This window comes from Gossypium arboreum, chromosome 8 (genome assembly GCF_025698485.1).
Source record: "Gossypium arboreum isolate Shixiya-1 chromosome 8, ASM2569848v2, whole genome shotgun sequence".
Taxonomy (NCBI): domain Eukaryota; kingdom Viridiplantae; phylum Streptophyta; class Magnoliopsida; order Malvales; family Malvaceae; genus Gossypium; species Gossypium arboreum.
In genome coordinates this window covers 34767642-34778851 of record NC_069077.1, presented here as the reverse complement: position 1 = coordinate 34778851, position 11210 = coordinate 34767642, and the positions used below count along the sequence as shown (strand labels likewise).

The 11210-nt window shown below is 35.3% G+C and overlaps 2 protein-coding genes across 7 annotated transcripts; one reads left to right on the top strand and one right to left on the bottom strand.

Annotated features, from left to right (window-relative positions):
• Positions 1 to 391: 391 nt before the first annotated feature.
• LOC108469746 (E3 ubiquitin-protein ligase RFI2) lies at positions 392 to 6018 on the top strand. Of its 6 annotated transcripts, none has more exons than XM_053031871.1 (7): positions 393 to 792; positions 1155 to 1327; positions 1954 to 2012; positions 4661 to 4686; positions 4789 to 5010; positions 5086 to 5170; positions 5474 to 6018. In XM_053031871.1, the coding sequence occupies exons 1-7, from the start codon at positions 597 to 599 to the stop codon at positions 5901 to 5903; spliced, it is 1191 nt and encodes a 396-aa protein (XP_052887831.1). In that variant the 5' UTR covers positions 393 to 596; the 3' UTR covers positions 5904 to 6018. The 6 variants fall into 6 exon arrangements, with proteins under 6 accessions (XP_052887830.1, XP_052887829.1, XP_052887831.1 ...); XM_017770766.2 differs by having other exon boundaries at positions 1951 to 2012; XM_053031870.1 differs by having other exon boundaries at positions 392 to 792; positions 4789 to 5170; positions 5480 to 6018.
• Positions 6019 to 6374: 356 nt separating this feature from the next.
• LOC108469748 (peter Pan-like protein) lies at positions 6375 to 8755 on the bottom strand. The gene is made up of 7 exons (XM_017770767.2): positions 8608 to 8755; positions 8221 to 8418; positions 7887 to 8117; positions 7564 to 7656; positions 7281 to 7468; positions 6981 to 7174; positions 6375 to 6781 (listed from the first exon to the last, which is right to left on the bottom strand). Exons 1-7 carry the CDS (start codon positions 8623 to 8625, stop codon positions 6657 to 6659), a joined length of 1047 nt encoding a protein of 348 aa, XP_017626256.1. The 5' UTR covers positions 8626 to 8755; the 3' UTR covers positions 6375 to 6656.
• Positions 8756 to 11210: the final 2455 nt, after the last annotated feature.

Below are 11210 nucleotides of genomic sequence, written 5' to 3'. Positions count from 1 at the left end.
ATTTTAGTGATATTAAATCATGTGACATCCAAATTATAAATTGAAAGAAAAAATATGAAATCAACATAAAGGTTGAAATTAGGATTTAAAGAATATTAAATCTCCCAATTTAATAATTTATCTATTTTGAAATTTCTTTTAAATTTGAAGTTTAAATTATTTATTTTATTAAAAATAAAATTATTATAAACATAATAATAAAATTGTTATTATTATTATTATTTTTTGCTGTATGCTAACTCATTATACAACTCAAGGAAGCATTTAATAGCAATAGAGATTAAAGGCAAAAATTGCTGATTTTTTTTTATTTAATAAAAATACCAACGTTAATGTAATTTAAAAAAAAAAAGAAAAAAGAGAGTAAACTTTATATAAAACAAAAAAATCCAGTAAAAGACAACAGAGCGTATAAAACTGTTGAAAGTCCCATCCAAGTAATCTGACAGGTGGGACACCGAAACATCGGATAGATTTCTTCACATCCAAACCAAAACACACAGCAGATTCACAAACCTCCCCATTCACTACAAATTCAAGTTTGGGTTTTCTTTCTTTCTTTTTTGTATGCTTTTTTGATTGTTCAAAGAAAGGGTATGGTGCGCTCCAAAGCCTCTCTACTTGATCTTGATCATGATGATCATCATCAATTGATGGACGGTCCTGATGGGGATGTTGGTGCTGTTCCCCCATCTTCTTCTGATGTCTCTTGCTCGATTTGCCTTGATTTGGTCTCCGATACTGGAGGTAGATCCAGGGCTAAGCTTCTATGTGGTCATCAATTCCATCTAGGTAATTTTAATTTTTTTCTTAATTATGCTGTTTTTTTTTTAAAATTGGGGTAAAATGATTTTGTAAGTTCTGTCGCTGCTTATTAACATCTCATCCGTTTTTTTTTTTGGTAAAAAAATCATTTATGCGAATTATTTCTGGCTTTTTATCAATGAAATTATGATGATAGAAGTCTAGTTGAATAATCTTTGTCAGTTTGATATAATTGGTTGCCATTCAAAAAGATGTGTAGCTTTAAGGAAAGTGCCTCAAACAGATGAAGCAAACTTCATGCATTTACTGTTTCTGCTTGAACCATGATTTTATGTGTTCTTGTCATTGTTGGTTTGGGTTATTTCCTGCTACTGGACCCATATTTGCAGATTGCATTGGTTCGGCCTTTAATATGAAGGGGGCGATGCAATGCCCGAATTGCCGAAAGGTAGAAAAAGGTCAGTGGTTGTATGCGAATGGATCCAACCGATCGCTTCCTGAGCTAACCATGGAGGACTGGAATCTTGATGATGATTATTATGAGCCAGTTTATTCTGAAATGGTAAAGCAAATTCCTATGTTTTCTATTTGTTGGTATTGTTGTTTATTAAGCATACATCAATCAGCTCTGCAATTAGCTTGTTTCTTAACTTGATGTGATGTTATGTTTTCAAACTCTTGACATGCATCTAATGGCATGCCTCAAATTCTAGTCTCTCAGTTCGATATAAATTATGACTTGTCATGTGATATGTGTTATCTTTATGCTACTCTTTGGCTTGGCTCCGTACAAAGGACGGAAAGGAGTGTGGATGGAAAATTTATTTATCTGAAGGTTAAAATTCATAATTAGTTTCCTACTTTGTAGCTTAACCATTAGCTTAACAAATTTTCCATCCTATCTCATTTCCATCTTTCATACCAATCAGGGCCTTCATGTCTACGCACTATCATGCATAAATATAAGCTTCAGTGTTCACATAAAGAAAAGTTTAAAAACTGTGATTCATTTATCTTCTTTCTATTGTTTTCTGTTACAGAACTTGTTGTATAGGTGCCATATGTTTTTCTTCTTTGAATCCACTTTTTGTTAGCTATTATTGAAAGTGTTGGTTAATTCTTGCTTACAATGTGTTCTTCATTTGAGCTTTGTGATCACACTGTCTTAGTACCTTTTTTTTATAGCAGCAATTTAGAGCTCAGTGGTGTCCATATGGCGAATTCACAAGAATCGGTTCATCATCTGAGTAAGCGTAATCTCTCTTTTTGTGGTGTTGGTTTCATTTTGACCATTTTTTCTTGTACTACAATTGCGGGACCGTTTTAAATCATTTTCTCTTGAATTGTGATATGGACACTTTAATTGCAATAGGAGTTTTTAGTTTTATTTATTTATTATATATCAGGTTTTACTAAGAGTTTTAGTTTTACTTATCTATTATATTAGGTTTTTATTTCCTTCATAAACTCTTAAGTTAGGAATTCTATTTATTTTATGTCAATTAGGACTCTTTCCTTTGTCATTAACAGTCTATAAAAGGCTGTCAACATGAAATAAAGAGGAAAGCAATTATTCTATCAAAAGAAACGTTATTTTGAGAGGGGTTCATCAAGGACGAATCGCCTTTTGAGTAACCATAGGTCGAAGGAAGAATTCTTTCTCGTCTAGACACTGTGACTAGATCCTACGCCAAGGCGCATAACAACTTGGTATCGAGTTAGCTGTCATGGGTGACGAAAAACTTTGATGACCAAGTGGAGGCATTTATGGAACAAATGGCTACAAGGCAACAAGCATTAGAGGAGCAGATGGCGATTTTATCTCTTTCGGTCCAAAAGACAACGAAAGAGAATTTAGAAAAAAATAATGAAGAACAAGGCAGCAGTGGAGGCAAGAAAAGAAATTCAGATTCACAACACGGTGGGGGCATGGTGCCAAGATACTCCAAGATGGAATTTCCCACTTATGATGGTGTTGGTGATCCTTTAGGATGGTTAAAAAGATGCGAAAATTTTTTTGGCAATCAGCGGACCAACGAAGAAGACAAAGTCGGCTTAGCTTCATTCCATCTCTTAGGAGAAGTACAATTGTGGTTTGATCAAATCGAGGAAGAGGAGGCAAATCTAGATTGGGAGCGCTTTAGAGAGTGTTGTCATGTCAGGTTTGGGCCACCTATGAGTAATAACCCCTTGGGGGAATTTGCAAACTTGAGACAAACCGGGACGGTAGAAGAATATCAACGTTAATTTCAATCACTACTGGCTAGGACTACTGATCTTAAACCTCGACAACAAGTAAACCTTTTCTTGCGGATTAGTAGAGGAACTTAGAATTGATATCGAGATGCAACAACCGGGAAACCTTGGAGTTGCAATGAATATGGCTCGAGCTTTGGAACGGAAACAAAAAGTCTCTTCCAAGATGTTATCTCAAACCAATCTAAACTGGTCAGCTTCCCAAAACACTGGCAGCAATTCCATTATTCCAACAACTAAGAGCTTTGCCAAGGGAGGAGGACAAACAATAGAACCAACAGGGAACAACGGCAGAATAGGTTCTTCTGCACCATTTATTAAGAGATTGACACGGATAGAAATGGCGGAAAGAAGGGCTAAAGGACTGTGTTATAATTGTGACGAGTCTTATTCCATGGGACACAAATGTAAAAGGTTATTTTGGATAGAAGTACCAGATGTTGAAGGCAAGCAAGATGATGATGAGATGGATGATTTTGGATAAGTTCTGAAGTTTATTTTGAATTTGAGCTTGAGGACAAGCTCAATTCCGAGAAGGGGAGTAATGATATGGACACTTTAATTGCAATAGGAGTTTTTAGTTTTATTTATTTATTATATATCAGGTTTTACTAAGAGTTTTAGTTTTACTTATCTATTATATTAGGTTTTTATTTCCTTCATAAACTTTAAGTTAGGAATTCTATTTTATGTCAATTAGGACTTTTTTCTTTGTCATTAACAGTCTATAAAAGGCTGTCAATATGAAATAAAGAGGAAAGCAATTATTCTATCAAAAGAAACGTTATTTTGAAAGGGGGTTCAGTCAAGGACGAATCTGCCTTTTGAGTAACCATAGGTCGAAGCAATAATTCTTTCTCGTCTAGACCTGTGACTAGATCCTACGCCAAGGCGCATAACAAATTGTTTGTTCAGTGCTGGACGAATATATTAACATAATTGCTCCCAACAATTTAGCTGCATATTTGGAATTTTTTTTTCTGATGTTGGTATGGGCATTTATTTCTTTAACTTTCGAGCTTTTTACCCCCCAAATAACATTGGCCTCCTCACTCTGAGAGTAGAGTTTCTAGTCAAAGATTTCTCTCTAATTAATTTGAGGAACTAGACTAACCAGGTTGAAGTGATTCCATCTTACCTTGAGCTGGTTTAAGTTAAAGAAAATAGATTATTGGTTTTATTGCTACCCATTCTTTGGAAATTGTTACATTTTTAAAATCCTTGATTTTTAATTTAAGGGATTTACATCTACCTTACTTTGAGAATCTTATTTGGATAAATTTTCCTTGGATAGATTAAGTCATTTAAAGAAATAGTAGGGTTAACAAACATTGGTTGCCAAATACAAGGTTTTAAAATTATAATAGAAGAATAATAAGTAGCTCTGAATGTTCTGCAGGTTTCGAACTTTCTTTTCAGTTATTATGTATCTTTTGGACTACCATTTTGATTCAGCTACTGCAGGTGTTTTCTATTAATGCCAATCTCTCATTTTCTCCTGTTCGCCTTGACAATACTGTAAAACAATAAGGAAAAGCAATTGTATAAGAATCTTGTTGTCTGTTTTCTGAAAATGCCAGGCGGTTCCTTTCATAAAACCTTTGCTGCTATCTGACATGATTCTTTATATATATTTCAGGGAAGTTGAATCTCCTTCGACTACATGTAAGTTTTTTATGATTACTGTTGCTTTCTTCCTCCCTATTCTCTGGTGACTCAATGAGGCAACAACTCTGCGACTCAAAAATGAAATCCTTCTCCATGTAGATCACGAAATACATGGACACCATGCTATATTTGCTGAACACGCTGCTGCTTCATCTGTGGCCCATTCATATGTTGCATATGTTGGACCACTTCCATCCACTACTCTAAGAAATAGTGATAGTGTTGATGATCCCAACGTTAATCGCCATTGGAACATCCTCTCTGGACACAATGAGATTTTGATCCCCCATGCTTTGCCCACCATTAGTATCCAATACCATAGTTGGGGCCGCCATTCTCCAAATTTCTCTATATCCAATAGTCATATTGGCAGTACTGATCCAGCTTCTGTTCCAGCTGCAGCTCTGAGATCCTCTAATGGTGAACCTGATGCATCAACTGTACCCAGATTGTTTGGACATCCTTTTCCCTTTGAGCATGGGTAAGGTGCCATGCCTGCTAAAATGAGTTTGGTTATATACTTGTTATTTTCACTTATTATTGAAACATGGGTGATTCGCATCTATTTATGAGAAAATAATCACATACATTTGCTCTCCATTCTACGTATGATAGCATATGGTTCATTTTATATGTCTTGATATTAGACAAGTATGTCTTAAAAATCATAGAAGAATTCCTCTATTCAAAATACCTAACATGAGTGGAAAAACCTGCCTTATTTTGCTGTTATCACGAACGTTGTTAACCATTGGAAAACTAAATGGTTGTTTACTCTTCACAGCTCCAGTTCAAGAGGCGGGAGTTCGTTTGTCTCTTCAGTTTTTCATCATCATCCAGGCAGCGGTGCTCATACCCATGATAGAACCTGGCCATCTCTTGCCTATTATAGACAGCAACATCGTTTCAATCAACAGCGATTCAATCGACCTGGTGTGCCTGCTCCGGTAGTTCCTGGTATAAGAGGTGTGGCCCCAATGACCCCAGCAGTCCCACAACCTGATCAAACTGGGGGCTTCTATGTCTACCCTCGATCAAGTTCATCTGGACAGAACCTACCGGAAGCAGAAAGCTCTTATCCAAATAATTATATTGCTTTGGAAAGAGAGCGTTTGTCTCATTTCCGAACTGTGTCAAGAGTCACTGGTTGGGGGGCATATCGTCCTACATCTGGCTCTGGTTCTGGCAACCGATCTGGGACCGACCATAGATGAACCGGTCACATATTGGTTGCAAATTCCTATCAATTTGTTTGTCCATGTTTGTTTCAAACGATTTGAATCAGACTTTATGACTCGCATGAAAAAGGAAACTTCAAGAAGTGATAAACTTTGCCTATTTTTTGTAAATTATGGTAGATTTGAGGGTCAGCAGACCTCGAAATCGAGTAATGCATCATTGGATAGGCCGGAGGGAACTCCTTCCGGTTCCACCGCACCATCCATGTCATAGGCCTCCGGTCATTACGTAATGATGTAGTGATCTATCTCTTATCTATGTTGCTTAAATTTCTCAATGGAACAGGTTCAGAATCAACTTAATATGTATTACCTTATTTTTAACCTCTCAATGGGTCTTCTACCGCTTGCATGGAGTTCCTCTGACATGCTGAGATACCATGCCAATGTTCATGCTATTAAAATATTACCACATAAGGAACATGAATTGATTTACTAGTACAAAAATTTTGAGAGAAAAAGTTGAAAATATGGACTCCAATGGGGCTTTTTCTTTCTTATAGCAAAATCTATGGATCTTCTACAACAAATTTAAGGCAAAATTCAGGAGGAAACAGACAATGCTGGGAAGTAAAAAGGCAAAAATAAGAGGCTAACTGGCACAAAAGCTTATCAGATCGTCACTCCAGATAAGCATCTTCCCCATGTAAAGAACATGGCTAATGTTAAGTGCCATGTCATTTAATCAGAAAATGGAAGTTGTATTGCACCTTCCACTTTGCTAAAGCACTAATCTTCTTCACTTTCTTCCATATCTTCCTCGTTATCCGCTTCATCATCGTCATCACTATCCTCACAGTCTTCCTTTTCATTACCCTCCTCATTGCCTGGCTTTTTCTTATTGCCACCATTGCCTGATAAATAACAAAATAGTAGTATAAATATGCTAGTTGGATAAAGGCACATTATAGAAAAGGTCTAAGCAAAATAATCTAGCATGTAAACGATCAAGGTTAAGAGACTTCTTTCTTTTTCGAGATAAATTCTTATTCTTCTCTTGTTTTCCCTGATTTTCTCGGAAAAGATAAAATTTACAAGGATAGATGAACATACCATATTCACTGAACATAACTTCACCAGAACATAGTCCACCCTCGATTTTGGTGAGTTGGAGAGTCATTCTAGGTCCAATTTCTTGAAGCTTAACCGCGCTTTTTGTAGAGGCACGATTAACTCGACTAAGATCGCTAGTCAGAGTAACTGTTGCAGCTTCCTCATCAGCTTCGCTTTCTGATCCATAACCCGCTCTTCATATAATAGATCAAAGGAGTGAGGAGAACTAAACGAATCACAAAGAGTATACCATTCAAAAGGACAGTACTATAAATACGTATAGCTCATAACAATACTCACTTAGTGATGAAGTCACTCACATCTTGAAGATTACGAAGATCAGGCACTTGATGGTTCTGCACGAATTTTCGAATTCTACGCGAGACACCAACAGGCTGTAGTCTGATAGAATAATGTCGAAAATCAATAAGCTTTGTGTCTTTATTGTAGTTAAGCAACACAATCCTCTGGCAAGAAGAAAGTTTAACCTGAAACATTCATGTCCAAACAATGTTAAAGAGGGAAGAAGAAAAGAAATGAGGTCACTTTGGATACTATAATTTAACTGTCTAAGTGAACTCACAGTGTTGATATCAATATCCGGAAAGATGTTCTTGAACATCATAGTCGTGAGCCTTAATTGTTCATCTGCTGCCGCAAAACCAGACAGAACAATCTGCCCAAAGATATATTCAGAATTACTACCATGAAGGTTCCATACAAGTTAAGGCATAAACTCAATGAAAGCATGAGGTTTCTATCTCTCTTTAGTTATGTTTTAATACAAAAAAACACAACAGTATTTGGCTCATAAAATGACATCCATTTCTAAGTTATACAAGCAGCTAAGAATTACAATAACCTAACAAGTTCCACTGCTGAGACAGTGTGAGTAGAAGAAATTACCAAAGGAGGATTCTTGAAAAGATCCTGAGGGCAACGAGGGCGCAATTGAGATTGGGCTATATCAACAGCCAATGAATATTCATGTATTTTAAATGTAAGAGTAGGGCCTTGAGGGGTCTTTGCAACCCTAAGGACAGGCGAAGTTTCGGTTTTAGATAAAATGAGGAAATGGGTTACACCCATTGGCCCTGCAACGTTCAAAAAGTCTTTCAGATTGTTCCTTTTCTTCTCCTGCAACCATTAAACAACAACAAACAATAAATCTAATTAAAGGGACAACTTATAAAACAACAAAATTTCATTTTTTTAAACAAAAAAGAGGGAAAGGAACTACCTTGAGTTTGAGAGCAGTATAAGGAAGCATCAATTTTCTCAAATCCATTTGAAGTTGCCTAAGAGGACCAGGAAGCTTCCCCCTCGAAAACACAAAACTCTTTGGGATTTTATTCCCTGTGATATGGTCTACATTCGGTTGCTGTTGCTGTTGCTGCTGCTTTTTCACAATTGGCTTAACAAAGACCTTCGTCTTGCTCTGTTTTTTTTTTTTTTAAAATTCAAATACCAGAACATGATTAAACCAAACCAACAAAAAAAAACAAAGAACCCCCAAAAAAACCCTAACTGTGCAAAAATAGGCCTAAATTAAAAGCTGAGTAGACTAATTTTGGACTTGAAAAGAGTCGCACAATGCTAAAGTTAAAGAAACAGAGCTATTACTTACGTTATGGAAACGAGCCATGGCTCAGAGGAGGGAGACGCCGCAACCTGTTCGAATGGAGTATTGAAAGAGAAGAAGGGTTTAAGGCTGGGTTTTTGGAAAAAAGGGCAATTGTCACTCAGCAAATTGGAATTATGCTCTTTATAGTTTATATGGCAAATAACTTGGTTTGGGTTAAACCAGTTATAAAGCTTTCAGCCCATTTACTTTTTTAAGCCCCAAAATTTGGTTCTGAATTTTAGGTTAACATAGAATTTACTCCCTTACTTATTATTTTGTAGGGATTGGTTAAAATATACCATTAATTTCTGTATTTTTACATTTGAATTTAGTCTCTCTATTTATTTTTAAAAATTTAGTCCTTCTATTTTTCATATTTCAAATTTTATATTCAATAGGCAATACATTGAAGATTCTTTTATTAAATTCACTAGTTTGAAATTTTGAAATAAAAAGAATACTAACTCGGGAGTCATGTAACAAAAATTAGCGTTATAATGAACCTGAATAGTGTTGATAACTTGTATTATGAAATTTGAAAAATAAAGGGATTATATTCCAAATGTACAATGAGTATAGGAATTTAGAGCATATTCTAACCACGAGAATTTAATCATTCTACTTTTTGGATTTACACTATTAAAATTCTTCAATAAAATTCAAGTCCTTAACAATGTTTTTTTTAGGTTAATTAGGTAAATATGATGAAAAAAATATTAGAAAAGTAGACTGAATTCAAACATATTTATCGATCTACGATGTTTTTATTCTTTCTCCTGAAGACACGTCCTACAGAGCTCGTTTTCACTAACACATAAGTGAAAACGCACCTTGTAGGACACGTTTTCCTTTCAAAGGTAACTATTCTTACGATAACTTTTCCAACAGTTACTAGGGCTCCAACAGTCATAAAAATTCCTATATAAACCCTTCCAAACTTCATTCTTTTCAATCAAATATTTAATACTCATTCTTCCTTCCTAAATTCTCAATCCTCAATTTCCAATTTTCTATTATAAATCTTCAATTTTCAATTTTTAATTTCGAATTTCTGGTCCTCAATTATTTTTTTAATTCTTTTTTAAAATTTTATTCTTTTCGAAGTTTTTCTTTTCGTTATAATTTTTAAATGGTAAATCAACTTAATTGTTTGGATGACAAGCATATCTCTAGCGTCCAATTACAAATGGTAAGAAAATTTATTAAATTATTTATTTTTAATAGTTAATTATTATGTTGTTTAGATTATTAATTTTTTATGTTTATATAGTGCAACATGCGAGCAACAACTAGGGAAGGTGTCGAACAGGTTTAAGGGCAGTTAGATCGAGATGAGATGGTTGGATGACAACTTTCAAACTATTGAGGCTTCTACAAGTGATGTTGAAAAGGAACAATTCGCACGCGCATTATCTTGAGGTTGATCAGAGGTCTGCTAATGCCAAATAAATCTCACAATAAGGTACATTTAAGGTGGCTACTACTCCTAGTCGACTTGAAAGAATTGGGACGACTTAGTCAGGGATTAATGGTGTTGGTGACATTGTATCGAGAAATGTGTCAAGTGAAGATATTGAATAAAGCTAAAATTGACGATTGCATGCTCCTTCTTCAATCATAAGCATGGTATCAACTACTATTTTTACGCCCCCGATTGCAACTTCCTTACGAATTCCCACTCGTCATATGGTAAAATTCATTTGACAATATCATTACAGTTTTTATTTTTCATTGTTGTAATTTTGAAATAATATATTATTTGAATAGGTGGAACAACCCCGCGAGACACAACAGTATACCAATCGAGCTTGAGGATATCCGACTAGCTTTAGATCAAGAAACCAAAGAGGAAGTTAGTTTATGAATTTCAAAGTTATATAATATGTTTTCTAGTACTTGAAATTAAATATTAGGCACGTGCAAGAAATTATAAATTCGTGTTGCAATTTGTATAGATGTCATATGCGAATCCAAGGATTCAAGAATGCGTCTCAACCAAATTTTTAGCCAATCATAACATTTGGCACATCAAAGTGTTATTGGTCATTTTTGCAATGGTCAAGATGCATGAATTCGACTGAGTGATGCGGCAGTTCGTGTGTACACAATATATTCCCTTGCTATCTTAGGAGCTCGATAACTTGTACAAGATCGACTTGCGGAAAAGACTCGAGGATCATTGACGAACAGTCCAAAATAAGTATATCGGGATGTGGCAGTGTAGGTACAATCACTTGCCAACGTGTGAACCATTTCTCACACCGGAGTTGATGACATCTCCGGATTACATGGATTGTTTCAGACTTAACGACAAGTCGTATCTATTGCTGGCTTCGGAAAGGAGTAGGCAACATCATCGTAAGATGCTAAGACAAGGGCCCATCAATCCTAAGTTAGGAAAAGATACCGCGGTGGAATTGACATCTGCTCTATCTGTAATGACCCGTTTTCTGTAAAATCAGAATAGTGGTTTTGGAACCACAAATCCGAGGTTATAAATTTTTTTTAATATTATTTTATGGTTTATAGTATGTTAGAATTATGGTACAAAAATTTTGTTAAGAAGTTTTACCGTTTGTATGCTCAATTTGTGAAATAGGACTAAA